This window comes from Bombina bombina, chromosome 7 (assembly GCF_027579735.1).
Source record: "Bombina bombina isolate aBomBom1 chromosome 7, aBomBom1.pri, whole genome shotgun sequence".
In the NCBI taxonomy this organism is placed as follows: domain Eukaryota; kingdom Metazoa; phylum Chordata; class Amphibia; order Anura; family Bombinatoridae; genus Bombina; species Bombina bombina.
In genome coordinates, this window is record NC_069505.1 from 375,315,722 (window position 1) to 375,340,688 (window position 24,967).

At 39.6% G+C, this 24,967-nt stretch overlaps 1 protein-coding gene across 2 annotated transcripts in view; it reads left to right on the forward strand.

The window, feature by feature from the left end:
• ATG7 (autophagy related 7) overlaps positions 1 to 24,967 on the forward strand; it is a 582,165-nt gene that overhangs the window by 369,946 nt on the left and 187,252 nt on the right. For both annotated transcript variants that reach the window (XM_053721092.1, XM_053721093.1), the window contains 2 exons: positions 6,171 to 6,246; positions 21,202 to 21,282. In XM_053721092.1, the coding sequence (XP_053577067.1) occupies positions 6,171 to 6,246; positions 21,202 to 21,282 (157 nt within the window). The remainder of the gene's footprint in view (positions 1 to 6,170; positions 6,247 to 21,201; positions 21,283 to 24,967) is intronic.

Genomic DNA, 24,967 nt, shown 5'->3' on the forward strand with positions numbered 1-24,967 from the left:
GTTCCCCGCGGCCCAACTAATCCTCCATCTGGAGGGGGCTTTTTTCCTGCGGAATTTACCACACAGTTACAATCGGCGGTGTCTGCAGCCCTGAGTGCCTTACCTGCCTCTAGCAAACGTAAGAGAAAGGTTAAACATAGTTCTCCTGACCTAGAGTCATCTAAATATTTGTCGGATTAAGCTACTATGACCCAGCTATCCGAGGATGAGTTTACCTCTGTAGCATCAGAGGGTGAACCTTTTGAGTCGGAGACTTCAGCTTCTAAACCTCCTTCAGCGGAAGAACCCTCCTTTAGATTTAAAATTGAGCATCTGGGGGTGCCAAGAAGGCACAAGGGCTGTGGACTCGGTTGCCTACATCAACCATCAGGGGGGGGGGACAAGAAGTCCCTTGGCGATGAGAGAAGTATCTCAGATATTAGAGTGGGCGGAGACTCACGGATGTACGCTGTCAGTTATCCACATTCTGTGTGTGGACAACTGGGAAGCGGACTTCCTCAGCAGGCAATCCTTTCACCCAGGGGAATGGTCTCTCCACCTGAGGTGTTTGCAGAGATATGCAGCGAGTGGAGGACGCTGGAGATAGATCTCATGGCATCCCGCCTCAATACCAAGCTACCCAGGTACGGGTCGAGGTCGATGGATCCTCAGGAGGATCTGATAGATGGTATTTTAGTACCATGGAGGTTCAGACTCATATATCTTTTCCCCCCATTACCACTTCTCCCTCGTGTGGTGGTTCGCATCAAGCAGGAGTGAACATCAGTGATTCTGATTGCTCTATCGTGGCCGCGAAGGGACGTGGTTTGCAGATCTGGTGGGGATGTCCTCATCTCCTCAGTGGAGGTTACCTTGTCACAGATATCTGCTGATACAGGGTCCCTTCTTTCATCAAAATCTAGATTCTCTGAGGCTGACTGCGTGGAGAATGAATGCTAAGTCTTAGCCAAGAGAGGTTTTTCTGAGAGTTTTATCAACTCTCTGGTTCAAGCTTGTAAGCCAGTTACTCGTCGTATCTACCATAAAGTGTGAAGGACTTACTTGTACTGGTGCGAAGAGCATCGCTTTTCCTGGCATAAGGTTAAGGTTGCCAGAATTTTATATTTTCTCCAGGATGGACTGGAGAAAAGTCTATCTGCTAGTTCCCTGAAGGGACAGATATCGGCCCTGTCGGTGTTACTGCACAAGAGATTGGCTGAGGTTCCGGATGTGCAGTCCTTTGTTAAGGCTCTGACTAGGATCAGACTTGTGTTTAGATTTGGGGCTCCGCCTTGGAGCCTCAATCTTGTTCTTAGTGTTTTGCAGCAGGCTCCGTTTTAGCCTATGCATTCTGTTGACATTAAATTGTTATCTTGGAAGGTTCTTGTTTTGTTGGCTATTGCTTCTGCGTGCAGAGTTTCTGAGATTTCTGCTTTTCAATGTGACTCCCCTTATCTTGTTTTTCATGCTGATAAGGTGGTTTTACGTACTACATTAGAGTTCCTCCCTAAGGTGGTGTCGGATCGTAACATTAATCAAGAAATTGTTCTTCCTTTCTTATGTCCTAATCCTCCTTCAGTGAAGGAACGTTTGCTTCACAATCTAGATGTGGTTTGTGCCTTGAAGTTCTATCTTCAGGCTACTAAGGAATTTAGACAATCTTCCTCTTTGTTTGTCATCTATACGGGGAAGCGTAAGAGGCAGAAGGCTACTATGACTTCTCTATCTTTCTGGTTGAGGAGTGTCATCCACTTAGCTTATGAGACAGCAGGGAAGACAGCCTCCCGAGAGGATAACGGCTCATTCCACTAGAGCAGTGGCTTTCTCCTGCTCCTGGGCTTTTAAGAATGAATCCTCTATGGATAAGATTTGTAAGGTGGCTACCTGGTCCTCCTTACACACTTTTTCTAAATTTTACAAATTTGATGTGTTTGCTTCGGCTGAAGCAGCTTTCGGGAGAAATGTTTTGCAGGCTATGGTGCCCTCAGAATAGCGTCAGTTTTCTTTTTTGTTCCCTCCTGTTATTCCTTCAGTGTCCTCTGGAGCTTGGGTATAGTTTTCCCAACAGTAAGGAATAAAGTCGTGGACTCTCCCTGCCTTATGGAAGGAAAACATAATTTATGCTTACCAGAAAAATTCCTTTCCTTCCTGGCAGGGAGAGTCCATGACCCCGCCCGTAAATTTATTTCTTTTTGGGCGGCTCCCTTTTTATATTATTTCTTCTGGCACTTTTATACCCTGATGTTTCTCCTACTTTTCCTTGTTCCCTTGGCAGAATGACTAGGGGATAGGGGAAGTGGGAGGGATATTCAAGCCTTTGGCTGGGGTGTCTTTGCCTCCTCCTGGTGGCCAGGTGTTGTATTTCCCAACAGTAAGGAATGAAATTGTGGACTCTCCCTGCCAGGAAGGAAAGGAATTTATCTGGTAAGCATAAATTATGTTTTTACATGTTTTCATCTACTTAACTGCAAAGGGCTTTGATGTACTTATATAGATGTCTGTATATGTATACATGTGGATTAATGTGTTTATATGTGTATATATGTCTGTAAATACATATATACACACATATATACACACACATATATAGCCGGCTCCTGCCCTGCTCCGCTCACATATTCCGTCCCCTCTCTCAAAGAAGTGCGGTGCTGATTTAAAGCAGGTAGAGGGGCATAAAGATTAATTAAAAATAAATAAATTCAACTAATAAAAATAGTAAATACACAGTTTAGAGGGAGCAGTGACTAAAATTTTGGGCCCGGTAGCAGTTGCAACCCCTGTGGTCCCTGTTAACATTTGATAAAGATGAAGCCACAGTCCTTTAACGTTTAGTTATTCCTGAAATATCTTCTGGACTTTGGGCAGGTAGCCCTTTACTTTATTAGTCATACAATGAATTGCATATTTTCAGTTATACCTCAACATTACTCCTAGTCATTAAACACAATGTATATTCAGACAACTGTATATCTGTTGGTATTTCATGTCTAAGATATTTCATATGATTGAAAGTGCATTCCAAGTAAGACTTTTTTTTAAAATTATTATTACTGAGCAGCATTGCTAATACATTTGTTAATAAATATGAGAATACAAAATTAAGTAAGGTGGCTAGGTCAGAGGAAAGTATAATTGCTCTGCAGGGGAATTTGCTGAGATTTAACCTTAGTAAATATCATTTGTTTACATTTTAGACGCAAGAAAAGGCATGCTACCTTTTAAATCCATGAGACAAGACTTGGTGATCCATAGATTTAGAAGGATTTAGAGTTTCTTGAGGACAACTAACTACAAAGTAGTGCTCAATGCCTGTCATCAGTTTCTAAAGCAAGTATGATGCAATGGGCATGGATGCTAGGGAATACAGCATAATTCTTCATCTATATAAATCCCTGGCAAGACCTCACTAGAGTATAGAGTACAGTTTTGGGGACCAATTATTAAAGGAATATGAAACCTAAAACATTTGTATTGTGATTCAGACAGAACAAACCATTTAAAAAAGTTTCCAAGTTACTTCTGTTATCAAATTTGCTTCATTTCCAGGATATTCTGTGTTGAAGAGATACCTAGGTAGCATCTGGAGCACTTCATGGCAGGAAATAGTGCCGTTATCTAGTTGATAACATGTAAAACTGCTGCCATATAATGCTCTAGAAATGGCCCAGCTCCTAAGCATACGTCCCTGCTTTTAAACAAAACATACCAAGAGAACAAAGACACATTCATGGCTCAGTACCCATTTCTGCTTGTTAGGCAAAGTAATGGTTTTGAATTCACCAGTTCTCTAGAAGCTCCGCTCTCTACTTTATCTTCTAAACAAAATGTATGTTTTGCCATGTGTTTTATCATGGACTTGTCACAATTATTTTCCTAAGGTAATGCATAGGTTTGATGTTTATAGTTGTGTTTTTATTTACAGAATTTCCCTCACACCCTTGTAGAACTAAATCAGTGCTCGTTAGATATTTGACCTCTGAACACCTCCTTGTGAGTGGGCAGTGGGCACTGTGTGTCCTCTGCCCATAGCTTGCGTTGCACAAGTATTTCCTTGTGCAGCACCCCCTGCTCTCACACAACCTGTCAATCATACCAAACAAGTGAGTTCATGTGGTCTCCGCCACCTCAACAGTAGGAGAGAGGTTAAAAAGGCAGTTGTATGACCCCTACTTTGTATTTTGCAGTAAGAATGCTTGTATGAGGCACTGCTTAGTACATGGAGCTAAATCTCTTAATTGATCCTCAGTTTCTGTTGATTCCACAAGCTGTTGGGTTATGTTTTCATGGAAGTCTAAGTGAAAGTCTTATAAGAAGCTTCAACTAAGGATGGAGGCCTTATGCTTAAGCAGTATCTCTCCCAGGGTCACTCTTTAGTCAGTATTTATGGTATTCATTTCAGCTTCCAAGTTTTTGACTAATAAGCCATTACGTCTCATTTTATATTAGCTGGGACTCATATATAACCTAGACGTAAATCTTTACTGCCTAATGGGAATTACCACTTGTTTTGGAAACCATGATGCCCACTCTTCTGAGCTATTATGGGAAACATCAAGTAATAAAGACTTCTGCTCTTCTGGGCCAAAAGATTAATTCTACAAAGTAAATTTTCTACTCCTTAGCAGTGGAAGTAGACATCTCTTCTGAGGACATATGTAAGTTAGATGGGATTTTTTTCTTCCGCGGCCAATATGGCGGAAAATATATCCATGTAATGTTGATTTATGAATAAAATAGCTACTTTTGTGACATGTTTCTTATTTTGCCCTAACACTCAAATATTTTATACAGATCCCAATTTAAATCTCTATCTTCTTATCTGGAAGGACTTCTTATCAAAGTATCATAAACAGAGCTGTTGGCTTGTTTACATATCCAAGAGTTTCAGGTGCTGCTAAATTTTGGATAGCTGATCAGTCTATTTAAAAGCATTTAGTGCCATCAAAATCTGTTCATCTGTCCGAGCCAAAGATTTCCAAAAAAAAAGGAACCCAGGTGATAGTTCCTCTCATTTGGTTGTCGATAAAGCCATGGTAGTCTGATGAAAGGAATTATTTACAGCAAATCTAGATGCCAGTGTTTTTAGTATGGTTTAGTATGGGCCTACAACACTGGTAGCATGGTCTACTCAGGAAACCTCCATTCCCGTTAATGTTTAGGAATGGTTCCTTCATTCTGTCTAAATATAAGGAACAAGCAACCTCATCTGCACATGAATGTTGTTGTCAGAGCCCTTGTACACAGGGCCTGAAGATCTCTTGGCTTGCGAGATTCTCTAAGAACTCTCGATACAACGATGAAAACTGGTGGAATTCTCTAAAGGCAGCTTCTACCTTGAGAACATTGGGTCACACAAAATGATGCTCTGTGAATTTAAGTATCTGAAAGAGATGCATACAGTGTCATTTGAATTATTATTTTAAAAATGTATAAAACGAATAAATGAAGTATTGAGAGAAAAAGCAGAAATAAATTGTATTCAATCGTGTTATAAATTGTAACTAAAATGTTCTGCAAAAATCGTATTTTATGGAAAAACTAGAACTTATTGTAAAATGAGTTTCCTTGCCTATGGTGGTGGGCTTAAAGGGACACCAACCCCAAATGTTTTGTTTTCAGATTCAGATATAACATGCAATTTGAAACAACTTTACAGTTTATTTTTCTTTTCTAATTTGCTTTTGTTCTGTTGGTATCCTTTGTTGAAAAGCCTAACTAGGTAAGCTCAGGAGCAGCAATGCTAGTTGCTGTTTGGTGGCTGCACACTAATGCCTCTTGTCATTGGCTCATCTGATATGTACAGCTATCTCCCAGTAGTGCATTGCTGCTTCTTCAACAAAAGATACCAATTAAATGAATCAATTTTTATAGCAGAAGTAAATTGAAAATTGTTTAAAATTGTATATTCTATCTGAATCATGAAAGAAAAATTAGTAAGGAATCTTAGCTTCACCTGCTATGATAAAATGCAAGAAAAAATTCTTCACATCCAAATACATCCAACGTTTCGGTCCAAAAACGTTAGATGTATTTTAGCGTGAAGTGTACCACAATATGTGAATAAAGTGGTAACATCCCTATTGAAGTAACCGGGTGCAAGTTATTTCTTTGGCGTATATATATATTACAGTTTCATATGGCGTGATTGTGCACCTTACAAGTTACATGTACTATTTATTTTGCAATTGCAGAGGTTACGCCATCGCTAGCAGTAGTGAGGATCGAATGAATGAGCCTCCTACATCTCTCGGACTTGTGCCACATCAGGTAATTGAAAAGAAAGATTATCTAAACTATTATATCAACACTTTACATATTGTTTGTTTCTAACCTTCCATATATGTGTTAAAGGGACAGTATACTCACATAAAGGAAGCGTGACTGCATGAGTAATGATTAAATTAAAGGAAAGTGCCAAAAAAAGTATAGGGAATAAGTGTAATATTTTTTTCCTTGAAAAGTTTAACTGACGTGTGTACAACACGATAGAGCGGTCAGAAGGCAGAACAAACATATACAACAAGCCTAATGTATTTGACATGCAAATTATGCTTTGCCGTCCGCATTTTTAAAAACACGTTTGTGATAGTATGTGTGAGAGAGCCCGCTTGTTCTCAACACATGCCTAGAACAAATAAACGCGCGTTACGTTACTGAGCATACATATTTGTGTGCTGTTTAAGTTTGTGAGCTATTGTTTAAAGGAAAGTGTGATTTACAGAACATTTTACTTGATAAAGCTGTCTAATTCCCAAAATCTTAATTGTTGCAGATCAAGAATAGTAAGGTGATATACATAGGTATATTGTTTTCATCATATAATGTTATAACACAGTCTGTTAGGGTTGGTTCAACAGTATAATCTTATCAGACACTTACACATTTGTAACCCCTTAGTGCGGAAAGCGAAGCTTGCTGCTAATCCAAAACAGGTTATAAAAGTGTAAAGGGGGTGTTATTTTACTCATACGCCTCTTCAGGGATATCATTCCCACAGTGTAGCCTTAGCTTACTGGTCATTAATAAATATAGATAAGTGCACATGTACTATGGTAGCACTCTTGTCCCCATAATCATTTATAGCCTGTGTAATCCGTAGATTGCAAGTTTCTATCAACATATGTTATGTCTCTTAGGGCCCAGAAACATACCTCCTTGTACCTTCAACGAGGGTCCCGGAATAGAGGGTACCTGTGTCCGAGGTAGTGCGGCTGTTCACTCTTGAACTCAAGTGCATTAATTATGCTCACTGTCGTCCGCCTCCTCGGTCAGTCTAACAGGTCCAGTATCTCCGATGTCCTCTCAGCGTGTGTTGATGACGTCTTCTCAGGGGTGTGTGTCTTTGAACCAATCCTATTGCAGCAGTGACTAAAAACAGACTATAGAGCGAGGTTAAGCCGGTTCAATGAATATCAATATGGAAAGAAAGTATTTAACCACCGCTCTGTCAGTAAAAAGTGAACTTTATTCAAAAAAACATTAAAAACATGTAGGACAGCATTCACCATTACAATGCATAGCATAGAGGAGCGTAGCAAAAAGGGCTTACGCGTTTTCGGCAAGATGCCGTAGTCATAGCCTGATTAGATGCAATACCCCTGTGTTTAAAAAGGCTTAAGGTAAAATGATTGGATGATCATAGAACTCCTCCCCTTACTATCATAGATGCCATTATTGCTCTAAATGTCAATATCTAATGCCTCCTCAATATTTAAATGTACATATACGTGTCCATAAATATTTACATATTGTGAAAGCAATAACCATGGACAATATCTGTAATATTAGGTATCCATAGGTAATTATGTAGTAATACATTGATATAAATGTCTATGGGTGACATGTTCAAACTGCTATACCATTAGACAAAGTTTACAGTAAAACACGACTGGGTATAATAAAGACAGATACTACCCTCTATCTTAAAAGTATATATCAGGGACAAAGTGACAGCTAATGCTGTTTGAATACCAAAACCTATAGTTAGTGAAAACTCCATAACCAGATAAATGACAGGCTAGTAGCAAACCAATAACTAGATGGAAAATTTGTGTAACAAATGCAATGTTGCACTAATCTACAAAAGACCAGTATAAACAGCAATACAATTAAAAATAAGCCTGAAAAAAAAGCTATTTACAATGGAATACTATTGAATATGAATAGTTTAAGAAATACTATCCTATATTGTAATATGTATAAATGTATATGTAAGATAGAGGGTAGTATCTGTCTTTATTATACCCAGTTGGTGTTTTACTGTAAACTTTGTCTAATGGTATAGCAGTTTGAACATGTCACCCATAGACATTTATAACAATGTATTACTACGTAATTACCTATGGATACCTAATATTATAGATATTGTCTATGGTTATTGCTTTCACAATATGTAAATACAATGCCTTGCAAAAGTTTTGTTGCCTCACAACCTGGAATTAACATGGATTGTTTGAGGATTTGCATCATTTAATTTACAGAACATGCCCACAACTTTGGAGATGTTTTTTTATTATTATTATTATGAAGCAAACAACAAATAGGACAAAATAACAGAAAAAGGTTATGTGCATAACTATTCACCCCCCTAAAGTCAATACTTTGTAGAGCCACCTTTTGCGGCAATCACACCTCCAAGTCGCTTTGGATAAGTCTCTATGAGCTTGCCACATCTTACCACTGGGATTTTTGCCCATTCCTCCTTGCAAAAATGCTCCAGCTCCTTCAAGTTGGATGGTTTGCGCTTGTGAACAGCAATCTTTAAGTCTGACCACAGATTTTCTATTGGATTGAGGTCTGGGCTTTTTCCCCTTAAACCACTCAAGTGTTGCTTTAGCAGTGTGTTTAGGGTCATTGTCCTGCTGGAAGGTGAACCTCCGTCCTAGCCTCAAATCACGCACAGAGTGGTACAGGTTTTGCTCAAGAATATCCCTGTATTTAGCACCATCCATCTTTCCCTCAACTCTGACCAGTTTCCCAGTCCCGGCTGCTGAAAAACATCCCCACAGCATGATGCTGCCACCACCATGTTTCACTGTGGGGATGGTGTTCTTTGGGGGATTTGATGTGATGGGTTTGCGCCAGACATAGTGTTTTCTTTGATGGCCGAAAAGTTCAATTTTAGTCTCATCAGACCAGAGCACCTTCCTCCATACATTTTGGGAGTCTCCCACATGCCTTTTCGCAAACTCAAAACGTGCCATTTTGTTTTTTGCTGAAAGTAATGGCTTTCTTCTGGCCACTCTGCCATAAAGCCCAACTCTATGGAGCGTACGGCTTATTTTCATCCTTTGTACAGATACTCCAGTCTCTGCTGTGGAACTCTGCAGCTCCTCCAGAGTTGCCCAAGGTCTCTGTGCTGCCTCTCTGATTAATGCCCTCCTTGCCCGGTCCATAAGTTTTGGTGGGTGGCCGTCTCTTGGCATGTTTGCTGTTGTGCCATGTTCTTTCCATTTGGTTATGATAGATTTGATGGTGCTCCTGGGGATCATCAAAGATTTGGATATTTTTTATAACCTAACTCTGACTTGTACTTCTCAACAACATTGTCCCTTACTTGTTTGGAGAGTTCCTTGGTCTTCATGGCAGTGTTTTTGCAGAATTATATAACATTATTTTTAAGGTTTACTGTCCCTTTAAGCAACATAATACCCATGTGCTAAATCACTTAAAAGTTATACACCAAACCTGAAAAAAAGCTGCAAAGGAAATGTCACCTAAACATCTCTGTGTAAAATAGGAAGATGTTTTACCTTAAAATTTCTTAAGCTCACAATAGTAAGTGTTCTGTTAATAGCTATCCTTCAGATACTGTCAGCATGTTGGGGGGAAAAAAGCAATCAGCTTCATCAGTGCTGATGTCACACTTTGCTTCACTGTGAGATTTCATGATAAAATTTCTTAAACTCCATAGGGAAATAACATGACTGTGCATGCCAAAAGTTTGTTCCCTAGCAAGTCCTGGGGCTAATATCCTGGTTGGCTGCTTAAACTCCCTTTTAAAATGGGATGTGGCTACTGAGGGAATTTTCAGGAAAAATATCTTTCTTTTTTACATAGAGATGTTCAGGTGATATTTTCTAGTCAGCTTTTTACAGCTATACTGCATTACTTTCAAGTGCTTCAACATTTATACAGTAGGGGGGAAGAGGAACAGGAAATCGCATGCAAACAAGACACAGCAAAAAATAACTGAAGATTTGGTAATTAATATTTCCTCTATTACACTTGATCCTCTTACCACCTCTGTCCTACAAAAAGGCTTATCTTTCATTCCAACAACAGGCCCTAACTTCTTTAAAATTGAAGCAGATTTACAACGCTTCTTTAGAAATCTTCGATTCAAAGCTTTTTTTTGCCACTCACCCTCAGGAAAGCAGACACGAAGCATTTGTGGACACCTTTAGTCAATTCCACACACAGGTTCAGGGCCTTAGAACTAAAAGTTCAGCACATGCACCAACCACAAATAGTACAGTGGAATCTTTCATTACATTAATTAAAAAAGACTTTGACAAATTAAAGACAAAGGGCATAAAAATGGGTATTCCTAATTTGACATTGGCTGAAAGGAAGGCTCTTGAGGATCTGAGGTCTAGAAAAGACGTGATCATCAAACCAGCCGATAAGGGCGGGGCCCTTGTTATCATGAACAGAGACCAATATTTGATAGAGGTTCAAAGTCAATTGGATGTGACTGATAATTACTCAAAGTTAACTTTTAAGCCTACAAGTAAATTTCAATCTTATATACAATCTACAGTAGACATGGCATTAGATCAGTGCATCATCACTAAGAAACAAGCAGATCTCTTGATTCAAAAAGATCCTGTTATACCAGTAATATACTGTTTCTCCAACATAGGTGTGTCCGGTCCACGGCGTCATCCTTACTTGTGGGATATTCTCCTCCCCAACAGGAAATGGCAAAGAGCCCAGCAAAGCTGGTCACATGATCCCTCCTAGGCTCCGCCTTCCCCAGTCATTCTCTTTGCCGTTGTACAGGCAACATCTCCACGGAGATGGCTTAGAGTTTTTTGGTGTTTAACTGTAGTTTTTATTATTCAATCAAGAGTTTGTTATTTTAAAATAGTGCTGGTATGTACTATTTACTCTGAAACAGAAAAGTGATGAAGATTTCTGTTTGTAAGAGGAAAATGATTTTAGCAACCGTTACTAAAATCGATGGCTGTTTCCACACAGGACTGTTGAGAGGAATTGACTTCAGTTGGGGGAAACAGTGAGCAGACTTTTGCTGCTTGAGGTATGACACATTTCTAACAAGACGATGTAATGCTGGAAGCTGTCATTTTCCCTATGGGATCCGGTAAGCCATTTTTATTACATAAGAAAAAAAGGGCTTCACAAGGGCTTTTAAGACTGTAGACATTTTCTGGGCTAAAACGATTGATATATAAACATATTTTAATACTTCATAGCTTTGAGGAATTATTTTATTCTTGGGATTTATGTAAAATAACCGGCAGGCACTGTATTGGACACCTTATCCTCTAGGGGCTTTCCCTAATCATAGGCAGAGCCTCATTTTCGCGCCTCTATTGCGCACTTGTTTTTGGGAAGCATGACATGCAGATGCATGTGTGAGGAGCTCTGATACACAGAAAAGACTTTCTGAAGGCGTCATTTGGTATCGTATTCCCCTTTGGGCTTGGTTGGGTCTCAGCAAAGCAGATACCAGGGACTGTAAAGGTGTTAAATATAAAAACGGCTCCGGTTCCGTTATTTTAAGAGTTAAAGCTTTCAAATTTGGTGTGCAATACTTTTAAGGCTTTAAGACACTGTGGTGAAATTTTGGTGAATTTTGAACAATTCCTTCATACTTTTTCACATTTGCAGTAATAAAGTGTGTTCAGTTTAAAATTTAAAGTGACAGTAACGGTTTTATTTTAAAACGTTTTTTGTACTTTGTTATCAAGTTTATGTCTGTTTAACATGTCTGAACTACCAGATAGACTGTGTTCTGTATGTGGGGAAGCCAAGGTTCCTTCTCATTTAAATAGATGTGATTTATGTGACACAAAATTTAGAGAAAATGATGCCCAAGATGATTCCTCAAGTGAGGGGAGTAAGCATGGTACTGCATCATCCCCTCCTTCGTCTACACCAGTCTTGCCCACACAGGAGGCCCCTAGTACATCTAGTGCGCCAATACTCCTTACTATGCAACAATTAACGGCTGTAATGGATAATTCTATCAAAAACATTTTAGCCAAAATGCCCACTTATCAGCGAAAGCGCGACTGCTCTGTTTTAGAAAATACTGAAGAGCATGAGGACGCTGATGATATTGGTTCTGAAGTGCCCCTACACCAGTCTGAGGGGGCCAGGGAGGTTTTGTCTGAGGGAGAAATTTCAGATTCAGGGAAAATTTCTCAACAAGCTGAACCTGATGTGATTACATTTAAATTTAAATTGGAACATCTCCGCGCCCTACTTAAGGAGGTGTTATCTACTCTGGATGATTGTGAGAATTTGGTCATTCCAGAGAAATTATGTAAAATGGACAAGTTCCTAGAGGTCCCGGGGCCCCCCGAAGCTTTTCCTATACCCAAGCGGGTGGCGGACATTGTAAATAAAGAATGGGAAAGGCCCGGCATACCTTTCGTCCCTCCCCCTATATTTAAGAAATTGTTTCCTATGGTCGACCCCAGAAAGGACTTATGGCAGACAGTCCCCAAGGTCGAGGGGGCGGTTTCTACTCTAAACAAACGCACCACTATACCCATAGAAGATAGTTGTGCTTTCAAAGATCCTATGGATAAAAAATTAGAGGGTTTGCTTAAAAAGATGTTTGTTCAGCAAGGTTAACTTCTACAACCAATTTCATGCATTGTTCCTGTCACTACAGCAGCGTGTTTCTGGTTCGATGAACTAGAAAAGGCGCTCAATAAAGATTCTTCTTATGAGGAGATTTTGGACAGAATCCATGCTCTCAAATTGGCTAACTCTTTCACCCTAGACGCCACTTTGCAATTGGCTAGATTAGCGGCGAAAAATTCTGGGTTTGCTATTGTGGCGCGCAGAGCGCTTTGGCTAAAATCTTGGTCAGCGGATGCGTCTTCCAAGAACAAATTGCTTAACATTCCTTTCAAGGGGAAAACGCTGTTTGGCCCTGACTTGAAAGAGATTATTTCTGATATCACTGGGGGCAAGGGCCACGCCCTTCCTCAGGATAGGTCTTTCAAGGCCAAAAATAAACCTAATTTTCGTCCCTTTCGCAGAAACGGACCAGCCACAAGTGCTACGTCCTCTAAGCAAGAGGGTAATACTTCTCAAGCCAAGCCAGCCTGGAGGCCAATGCAAGGCTGGAACAAAGGAAAGCAGGCCAAGAAACCTGCCACTGCTACCAAGACAGCATGAGATGTTGGCCCCCGATCCGGGACCGGATCTGGTGGGGGGCAGACTCTCTCTCTTCGCTCAGGCTTGGGCAAGAGATGTTCTGGATCCTTGGGCGCTAGAAATAGTCTCCCAAGGTTATCTTCTGGAATTCAAGGGACTTCCCCCAAGGGGGAGGTTCCACAGGTCTCAATTGTCTTCAGACCACATAAAAAAACAGGCATTCTTACATTGTGTAGAAGACCTGTTAAAAAAGGGAGTGATTCATCCTGTTCCATTAGGAGAACAAGGGATGGGGTTCTACTCCAATCTGTTCGTAGTTTCCAAAAAAGAGGGAACATTCAGACCAATCTTAGATCTCAAGATCCTAAACAAGTTTCTCAAGGTTCCATCGTTCAAAATGGAAACCATTCGAACAATTCTTCCTTCCATCCAGGAAGGTCAATTCATGACCACGGTGGATTTAAAGGATGCGTATCTACATATTCCTATCCACAAGGAACATCATCGGTTCCTAAGGTTCGCATTTCTGGACAAGCATTACCAGTTTGTGGCACTTCCGTTCGGATTAGCCACTGCTCCAAGAATTTTCACAAAGGTACTAGGGTCCCTTCTAGCGGTGCTAAGACCAAGGGGCATTGCAGTAGTACCTTACTTGGACGACATTCTGATTCAAGCGTCGTCCCTTCCACAAGCAAAGGCTCACACGGACATTGTCCTGGCCTTTCTCAGATCTCACGGGTGGAAAGTGAACGTAGAAAAAAGTTCTCTATCTCCGTCAACAAGGGTTCCCTTCTTGGGAACAATAATAGACTCCTTAGAAATGAGGATTTTTCTGACAGAGGCCAGAAAATCAAAACTTCTAAACTCTTGTCAAGTACTTCATTCTGTTCCTCTTCCTTCCATAGCGCAGTGCATGGAAGTAATAGGTTTGATGGTAGCGGCAATGGACATAGTTCCTTTTGCGCGAATTCATCTAAGACCATTACAACTGTGCATGCTCAGTCAGTGGAATGGGGATTATACAGACTTGTCTCCGACGATACAAGTAGATCAGAGGACCAGAGTTTCACTCCGTTGGTGGCTGTCCCTGGACAACCTGTCACAGGGGATGAGCTTCCGCAGACCAGAGTGGGTCATTGTCACGACCGACGCCAGTCTGGTGGGCTGGGGCGCGGTCTGGGGACCCCTGAAAGCTCAGGGTCTTTGGTCTCGGGAAGAATCTCTTCTCCCGATAAATATTCTGGAACTGAGAGCGATATTCAATGCTCTCAAGGCTTGGCCTCAGCTAGCAAAGGCCAAATTCATACGGTTTCAATCAGACAACATGACGACTGTTGCGTACATCAACCATCAGGGGGGAACAAGGAGTTCCCTGGCGATGGAAGAAGTGACCAAAATCATTCAATGGGCGGAGACTCACTCCTGCCACTTGTCTGCAATCCACATCCCAGGAGTGGAAAATTGGGAAGCGGATTTTCTGAGTCGTCAGACATTTCATCCGGGGGAGTGGGAACTCCATCCGGAAATCTTTGCCCAAATTACTCAGTTGTGGGGCATTCCAGACATGGATCTGATGGCCTCTCGTCAGAACTTCAAGGTTCCTTGCTACGGGTCCAGATCCAGGGATCCCAAGGCGACTCTAGTAGATGCACTAGTAGCACCTTGGACCTTCAAACTAGCTTATGTATTCCCGCCGTTTCCTCTCATTCCCAGGCTGGTAGCCAGGATCAATCAGGAGAGGGCATCGGTGATCTTGATAGCTCCTGCGTGGCCACGCAGGACTTGGTATGCAGACCTGGTGAATATGTCATCGGCACCACCATGGAAGCTACCTTTGAGACGGGACCTTCTTGTTCAAGGTCCGTTCGAACATCCGAATCTGGTCTCACTCCAACTGACTGCCTGGAGATTGAACGCTTGATCTTATCAAAGCGAGGGTTCTCAGATTCTGTCATTGATACTCTTGTTCAGGCCAGAAAGCCTGTAACTAGAAAAGTCTACCACAAAATATGGAAAAAATATATCTGTTGGTGTGAATCTAAAGGATTCCCTTGGGACAAGATAAAAATTCCTAAGATTCTATCCTTTCTTCAAGAAGGTTTGGAGAAAGGATTATCTGCAAGTTCTTTGAAGGGACAGATTTCTGCTTTATCTGTGTTACTTCACAAAAAGCTGGCAGCTGTGCCAGATGTTCAAGCCTTTGTTCAGGCTCTGGTTAGAATCAAGCCTGTTTACAAACCTTTGACTCCTCCTTGGAGTCTCAATTTAGTTCTTTCAGTTCTTCAGGGGGTTCCGTTTGAACCCTTACATTCCGTTGATATTAAGTTATTATCTTGGAAAGTTTTGTTTTTGGTTGCAATTTCTTCTGCTAGAAGAGTTTCAGAATTATCTGCTCTGCAGTGTTCTCCTCCTTATCTGGTGTTCCATGCAGATAAGGTGGTTTTGCGTACTAAACCTGGTTTTCTTCCGAAAGTTGTTTCTAACAAAAACATTAACCAGGAGATAGTCGTGCCTTCTTTGTGTCCGAATCCAGTTTCAAAGAAGGAACGTTTGTTGCACAATTTGGATGTAGTTCGTGCTTTAAAATTCTATTTAGATGCTACAAAGGATTTTAGACAAACATCTTCCTTGTTTGTTGTTTATTCTGGTAAAAGGAGAGGTCAAAAAGCAACTTCTACCTCTCTCTCCTTTTGGCTTAAAAGCATCATCAGATTGGCTTACGAGACTGCCGGACGGCAGCCTCCTGAAAGAATCACAGCTCATTCCACTAGGGCCGTGGCTTCCACATGGGCCTTCAAGAACGAGGCTTCTGTTGATCAGATATGTAAGGCAGCGACTTGGTCTTCACTGCACACTTTTACTAAATTTTACAAATTTGATACTTTTGCTTCTTCTGAGGCTATTTTTGGGAGAAAGGTTTTGCAAGCCGTGGTGCCTTCCATCTAGGTGACCTGATTTGCTCCCTCCCTTCATCCGTGTCCTAAAGCTTTGGTATTGGTTCCCACAAGTAAGGATGACGCCGTGGACCGGACACACCTATGTTGGAGAAAACAGAATTTATGTTTACCTGATAAATTACTTTCTCCAACGGTGTGTCCGGTCCACGGCCCGCCCTGGTTTTTTAATCAGGTCTGATAATTTATTTTCTTTAACTACAGTCACCACGGTATCATATGATTTCTCCTATGCAAATATTCCTCCTTTACGTCGGTCGAATGACTGGGGAAGGCGGAGCCTAGGAGGGATCATGTGACCAGCTTTGCTGGGCTCTTTGCCATTTCCTGTTGGGGAGGAGAATATCCCACAAGTAAGGATGATGCCGTGGACCGGACACACCGTTGGAGAAAGTAATTTATCAGGTAAATATAAATTCTGTTTTGCCAAAAATACATATGTTTAAATAATCCTCCAGGGAGGCCCTTCGTGGCTAGCACAAATTCCATTTTTCAACCAATCTCAATATTTCTAGATAAGCTTCTGCGACCTTTGCTTGAGGATGTCCCTTCACATCTGGAAGACTCCTCCAATTTTTTGATACAGATTGAAAATTTGGAATTTAATAGGAATTCAATCCTTGTGACTTTGGATATTAAATCATTATATACATCTATACCACATTGTGAAGGTATGAAATGCATTGGTGAACAATTAAACAGAATGGCTCTCTATTCACCCAGGGAACGGATGTTCATTATGGATTTGCTTGAAATAGTATTAACAAGGAACTATTTTCTCTTTGGAGATTCCTTTTACTTGCAAACAAAGGGTACAGCGATGGGGGCCAATATGGCCCCCACATATGCATCCCTGTATGTACACGAATTTGAACATAAATTTCTTTACAACAATCAGAGTTTTAAGACATACTGCAGTTTTTGGAAAAGATATATTGATGATGTCTTTATGGTTTGGACAGGTGATAAAAATTCACTAATGTCCTTTTTTCAGGAATTGTATACTTTTGATCCAAACCTTCAATTTACCATCAATTATGACTCTAAGATGCAAAATTTTCTTGATATAACTATTTCATTGAGAAATGGTTCCTTGTTAACAGATGTGTTTAGAAAGGACACAGACAGAAATAATTTGCTGTTTTTTTCCAGCTTTCATCCTCCACAGACCATTAGGAGCCTTCCTTTCAGCCAACTTTTAAGGGCTAAATGTATAGTTAATGACACATCTCGTCTGAATGAACAATTTGATAACTTTTTTGATCGCTTTGAGAGCAGGGGATATCCCATTGACTTGTTACACATGCATAAATCGAAGGTAGATCTTATCCCCCGTACTGACCTTATCCAGAAAAAATCTAGTAGGAAAATTCCTAATGATAGGATTCCATTTGTGGTACCTTATGGTTACCACATTGCTCCTTTAAAAAGGATTTTTAGGAAACACTGGGGTCTATTATCAGAGGATAGAGTGCTTGCTGGCACATTTAAGGACTTTCCCTTATTCTCATACAAGAGAAACCGGAATCTAAGAGACGCCCTGGTCAAAGCTGATACAAACATTGGGTCAATGAGAATAGCTAACAATTCTGTTCCACAAGGTACATTTCCTTGTAACAATTGCGCACAATGTAACTCTATACAATTGGGGGACACAATCACACACCCTAGATCGGGCAAACGTCTGCCAATTAGAGGGCACTTTACCTGTGACTCTAACTATGTAGTCTATGTTATCAAATGTCCATGTGGGCTAGCCTACGTGGATGAAACCAAAAAATCCATCCGTGAAAGGATTAAACAGCACAAAGTAGCTATTGGTAAACTTGACCCCTCTGCCCCGGTTGCCCATCATTTTACACTTTTAGGGCATAATAAAAGTCAACTCAAATTCCAGGTGGTGGATGGGGTTGGCCCTTTAAGGAGAGGTGGGAATAGGCAAAAGTTACTGTTTGAAAAAGAAGCACTTTGGATCCAAAAAATGGCTTCTCTGACTCCCTATGGTCTCAATAGGGAAATTACATGGGGCACTTTTGTATAGGGACTGTGGCCTCATCTGTTCTCTTTGGTAAGAGATGTGTAAGTCTTGATACAGACATTTTTATTTTTTTATTTTTATTTTTTTTTTAATTTTATATATTTTTTTATTCACGTTTTTTGTATTTTTTCTTATTTTTCTCATGTTTTCATCTCGTTTTGGGTGTTGATTAATTTGAAGCATTTGGATCCCTCTGAAAAATTGTAACTCAGCATCTAAGCTTCATAAAAATTGTCACAGCCTAATCGCAAATATATATCATGTATAAGTTTCGTTTAAAGCTTGTATTATTCACTTAATAAATTGGCTCATGCCTGTGGTGTGACTGTTTTTTTATGAATGAGCTGTGGAGTAACGACGCCGAGTGGGCGGATTCCGTAGTAACAAGTTTCAAGCTTGAAAAGGAGGTGGCCATCCGGATGACGACAGGCCAAGTTGAAGGGACGAGCCCGAAAAGCACGTTGCCTGACTGGTGGATGTGACGTCAGACGCCAAGGGAGTTGGATACTAACATGCTGCATTGGGTCGCTGACACCTCTATTGATGCGGAGCATAGCTAGAATCACTACTGTTACTTGTGACACAGACGCTCTCTACTATATACCAGACACTGTTTGGGTGAGATCGCTCTGTGAGTGTTGCATTTGCACAGTCCTTTATCCTCACGGCGGACTTTTGTCCTTGAGTGCCGGAGTGGCATTATAATATACCTTCAAAGTTAATACACATATGGAAACAAGGTTTATACACAAATGGAAACACTTTGTTACATCTTGGTGATACTTGAGATTACGTGTTATCCTGATAACATTTACCATCTATTGGATGTATGAACTCTTTAAAGTGCATGAACTGCTTCATCTGTGATTCTTTACTACATCTTTTACCTCTGCAATTGCCAACTACCTAATCATTGCTTTTTTGCCATTTGCATGAACTGCTTATAGTGCATGAACTGCTTATAGTGCATGAACTGCTTCAACTTCATAGTGCTTGTATCCTGTACAGATTTACCCATGGTTTTGCACATATAACCTGGGGTTACTTTTTTGCTCTCCATCTGACCTCCTCCACTCCTTATTTGCTTGATTACTGGGGACGCCCAGTTTGTATGTTTGGTTGTATGGATGTTTGTGGCATTTTGATTTTGTGTATGCAGTATCATGACGTTATTACTTACTCTTCTGTGTACATTAAAGATATTTTCTTATTTTGCACATTTTTGCATTCATTATTTATTCATATTAAGTGCGGAGTCTAATATTTGTATTTATATATATATATATATATATATATATATATACACACATATACAGTATATATATATATATATATATATACAGTATGTATACACATATATAAACATATATATACTGTATATATTCGAATGCTTAGATAACATCCTAATGCAGAAGAAGGCGGCATTCGGTTCACATGGCTGATTCTTTTTCAAGGAGGGAATTCTAGTCATGTGACAAGCCCAGCTGGCCAGTTTTTAACTGTCACTTAGAGCTAGATTTAATATCCTTGCTCAGCCTATTTGAGTGGGCTATAGTATTAATTAGCACAAGTAGCTATTCCATATACAAAATAAACATAAAGGTACAACTACCCATACATTTTAAACTCTGTAGCTGGTATAACACTTCTTTGGAAATACAGTAAGATGGAACTAAGTTTACAGTACACTGTCCATTTAAATACTAATAAGTACTAGAAAATAGCTAAAGAGGACAGTAGGCATAGTTATGTGTTATAGTAAAGGGTAAAGAAAACATCTAATCTGTGGTGGAATAATAGCAACACATCAAATAACTTTTAGGTAAACATTTTACTGTACAAACTAGATGACCCTTGTGGTGCTAACCAAGCATGAAAAAATCTGTTCTACAATAATATATTTCTGGAAATATAAAGACAATATCCCTCATCTGCAATTTTCAAATATACTAGTGATAAAAGTCACTGCTGCTTTGCATTTGCTGACCTTTTCTAGAGGCACTAGTTAGTTACAGTTAGAGACTGTATTGCTCAAAAACACAGGATCACTGATCTGGGTAGCTGCTTATAGGTGTCCATAGTGAGACTACTGGGATTTTAAGGTCCCTAAAAGGCAGTGTGGTACTGAATCCACGGGGCAAACACAACAAGATGGTTAAAATCCCAAAACATTTACATCATTTGTATTATATGTTGGTGTGGGATGATTTTTTATTATGTATATTAATTTCCATGTGGGCATAAAACACACAAAAAAATGTATAGAGATACTAAAAACCAAAAAAAAAAGTACCCAGCAGGCATTCAGCTAATGGGCAGTCTTCAGTTTTTTGAGATTCTTAGAATCAGTAAGCATGAGGATAGGAGTATTAGTTCCAGGAAGAGTCTGTATTCACTAAGAGCCATACTACACTGGGAAATCCAGGAAGCAAATTGAAATATTCCTGATCCAAGGCACAGACAAATGTGACCAAAGATAGATGTATCCTAGAAGGGGTTAATATAAACTAACTGGAGGTGCCAAGCATCACATGAATGAACAACATTATTAAAGGGATACAAAACCCATACATTTATTTTATGATTCAGACAGAGCATGCAATTTTTAAGAAGTTTCCAATTTACTTCAAATTTGCTTTGTTCCCATGGCATTCTTTGTTAAAGAGATACTTAATTACAATAGCTGACATTTTTTAAGCTTTATCTTTTCTGTATAATAAATTAATTGAATTTCTGCAGGTTTTAATATTGGTGGTAATGTATGACTACATTATTTTCTGATTTGATCAGTTTTTCTCTTTGTAAACATGGTTTTATATTCATTTCCATGTTTGTCATTGTGTTTACATGTGTTTTTCCTTTTTATTTCAGATTCGGGGATTTTTATCAAGGTTTGATAATGTATTACCAGTAAGCCTTGCATTTGACAAGTGCACTGCTTGCTCTTCAAAGGTAAGTTTATTTTTTTTTACTATTTTTCCACTTTTTTATGTTGCCTACTTTAACCATTAGTAGAGTTATGCATTTAAATAGTTTAGTTCCTCACACATTGATAGGTTATTCTATGATACAATATGGAATACACTTAAAAGGAAATTTGATATTGCAAGCAAATGTGTATTCTCCAATACTTCTGATGTATTCCAATTTATATAGGGATTTATAACAATCTTCCCTTGTGTTGGGCAGAGGATTTCTGGATGTTGGCTGGATTTATCAAGTCCTTTTTTTTTTTAATTATTATTATATAAGTAAAAAAATGGCCCCGCAAATGTGTCATTAAGTAGCTAGAATTTGGTTGGTGGTCAGGAAAACAGGACTGGCATATGTTAAGCATAGGACCATTTCTTTCATGTAATTAGCAAGAGTCCATGAGCTAGTGACGTATGGGATATACATTCCTACCAGGAGGGGCAAAGTTTCCCAAACCTCAAAATGCCTATAAATACACCCCTCACCACACCCACAATTCAGTTTTACAAACTTTGCCTCCGATGGAGGTGGTGAAGTAAGTTTGTGCTAGATTCTACGTTGATATGCGCTCCGCAGCAAGTTGGAGCCCGGTTTTCCTCTCAGCGTGCAGTGAATGTCAGAGGGATGTGAGGAGAGTATTGCCTATTTGAATGCAGTGATCTCCTTCTAAGGGGTCTATTTCATAGGTTCTCTGTTATCGGTCGTAGAGATTCATCTCTTACCTCCCTTTTCAGATCGATGATATACTCTTATATATACCATTACCTCTGCTGATTCTCGTTTCAGTACTGGTTTGGCTATCTGCTATATGTAGATGAGTGTCCTGGGGTAAGTAAGTCTTATTTTCTGTGACACTCCTAGCTATGGTTGGGCACTTTGTTTATAAAGTTCTAAATATATGTATTCAAACATTTATTTGCCTTGACTCAGAATGTTCAACTTTCCTTATTTTCAAGACAGTCAGTTTCATATTTGGGATAATGCATTTTAATTTAACATTTTTCTTACCTTAAAATTTGACTTTTTCCCTGTGGGCTGTTAGGCTCACGGGGGCTGAAAATGCTTCATTTTATTGCGTCATTCTTGGCGCGGACTTTTTTGGCGCAAAAATTCTATTTCCGTTTCCGGCGTCATACGTGTCGCCGGAAGTTGCGTCATTTTTTGACGTTATTTTGCGCCAAAAATGTCGGCGTTCCGGATGTGGCGTCATTTTTGGCGCCAAAAAGCATTTAGGCGCCAAATAATGTGGGCGTCTTATTTGGCGCGAAAAAATATGGGCGTCACTTTTGTCTCCACATTATTTAAGTCTCATTTTTTATTGCTTCTGGTTGCTAGAAGCTTGTTCTTTGGCATTTTTTTCCCATTCCTGAAACTGTCATTTAAGGAATTTGATCAATTTTGCTTTATATATATGTTGTTTTTTCTCTTACATATTGCAAGATGTCTCACGTTGCATCTGAGTCAGAAGATACTACAGGAAAATCGCTGTCAAGTGCTGAATCTACCAAAGCTAAGTGTATCTGCTGTAAACTTTTGGTAGCTATTCCTCCAGCTGTTGTTTGTATTGATTGTCATGACAAACTTGTTAAAGCAGATAATATTTCCTTTAGTAAAGTACCATTGCCTGTTGCAGTTCCTTCAACATCTAAGGTGCAGAATGTTCCTGATAATATAAGAGATTTTGTTTCTGAATCCATAAAGAAGGCTATGTCTGTTATTTCTCCTTCTAGTAAACGTAAAAAATCTTTTAAAACTTCTCTCCCTACAGATGAATTTTTAAATGAACATCATCATTCTGATTCTGATGATTCCTCTGGTTCAGAGGATTCTGTCTCAGAGGTTGATGCTGATAAATCTTCATATTTATTTAAAATGGAATTTATTCGTTCTTTACTTAAAGAAGTACTAATTGCTTTAGAAATAGAGGATTCTGGTCCTCTTGATACTAATTCTAAACGTTTAGATAAGGTATTTAAAGCTCCTGTGGTTATTCCAGAAGTTTTTTCCTGTTCCTAATGCTATTTCTGCAGTAATTTCCAAAGAATGGGATAATTTGGGTAATTCATTTACTCCTTCTAAACGTTTTAAGCAATTATATCCTGTGCCGTCTGACAGATTAGAATTTTGGGACAAGATCCCTAAAGTTGATGGGGCTATTTCTACCCTTGCTAAACGTACTACTATTCCTTCGTCAGATGGTACTTCGTTTAAGGATCCTCTAGATAGGAAAATTGAGTCCTTTCTAAGAAAAGCTTATCTGTGTTCAGGTAATCTTCTTAGACCTGCTATATCTTTGGCTGATGTTGCTGCAGCTTCAACTTTTTGGTTGGAAACTTTAGCGCAACAAGTAACACATCGTGATTCTCATGATATTATTATTCTTCTTCAGCATGCTAATAATTTTATCTGTGATGCCATTTTTGATATTATCAGAGTTGATGTCAGGTTTATGTCTCTAGCTATTTTAGCTAGAAGAGCTTTATGGCTTAAAACTTGGAATGCTGATATGGCTTCTAAATCAACTTTACTTTCCATTTCTTTCCAGGGTAACAAATTATTTGGTTCTCAGTTGGATTCCATTATTTCAACTGTTACTGGTGGGAAAGGAACTTTTTTACCACAGGATAAAAAATCTAAAGGTAAAAACAGGGCTAATAATCGTTTTCGTTCCTTTCGTTTCAACAAAGAACAAAAGCCTGATCCTTCATCCTCAGGAGCAGTTTCAGTTTGGAGACCATCTCCAGTCTGGAATAAATCCAAGCCAGCTAGAAAGGCAAAGCCTGCTTCTAAGTCCACATGAAGGTGCGGCCCTCATTCCAGCTCAGCTGGTAGGGGGCAGGTTACGTTTTTTCAAGGAAATTTGGATCAATTCTGTTCACAATCTTTGGATTCAGAGCATTGTTTCAGAAGGGTACAGAATTGGTATCAAGTTGAGACCTCCTGCAAAGAGATTTTTTCTTTCCCGTGTCCCAGTAAATCCAGTAAAAGCTCAAGCATTTCTGAAATGTGTTTCAGATCTAGAGTTGACTGGAGTAATTATGCCAGTTCCAGTTCCGGAACAGGGGATGGGGTTTTATTCAAATCTCTTCATTATACCAAAGAAGGAGAATTCTTTCAGACCAGTTCTGGATCTAAAAATATTGAATCGTTATGTAAGGATACCAACGTTCAAGATGGTAACTGTAAGGACTATCTTACCTTTTGTTCAGCAAGGGAATTATATGTCCACAATAGATTTACAGGATGCATATCTGCATATTCCGATTCATCCAGATCATTATCAGTTCCTGAGATTCTCGTTTCTGGACAAGCATTACCAGTTTGTGGCTCTGCCGTTTGGCCTAGCTACAGCTCCAAGAATTTTTACAAAGGTTCTCGGTGCCCTGCTGTCTGTAATCAGAGAACAGGGTATTGTGGTATTTCCTTATTTGGACGATATCTTGGTACTTGCTCAGTCTTTACATTTAGCAGAATCTCATACGAATCGACTTGTGTTGTTTCTTCAAGATCATGGTTGGAGGATCAATTTACCAAAAAGTTCTTTGATTCCTCAGACAAGGGTAACCTTTCTGGGTTTCCAGATGGATTCAGTGTCCATGACTCTGTCTTTAACAGACAAGAGACGTCTAAAGTTGATTACAGCTTGTCGAAACCTTCAGTCACA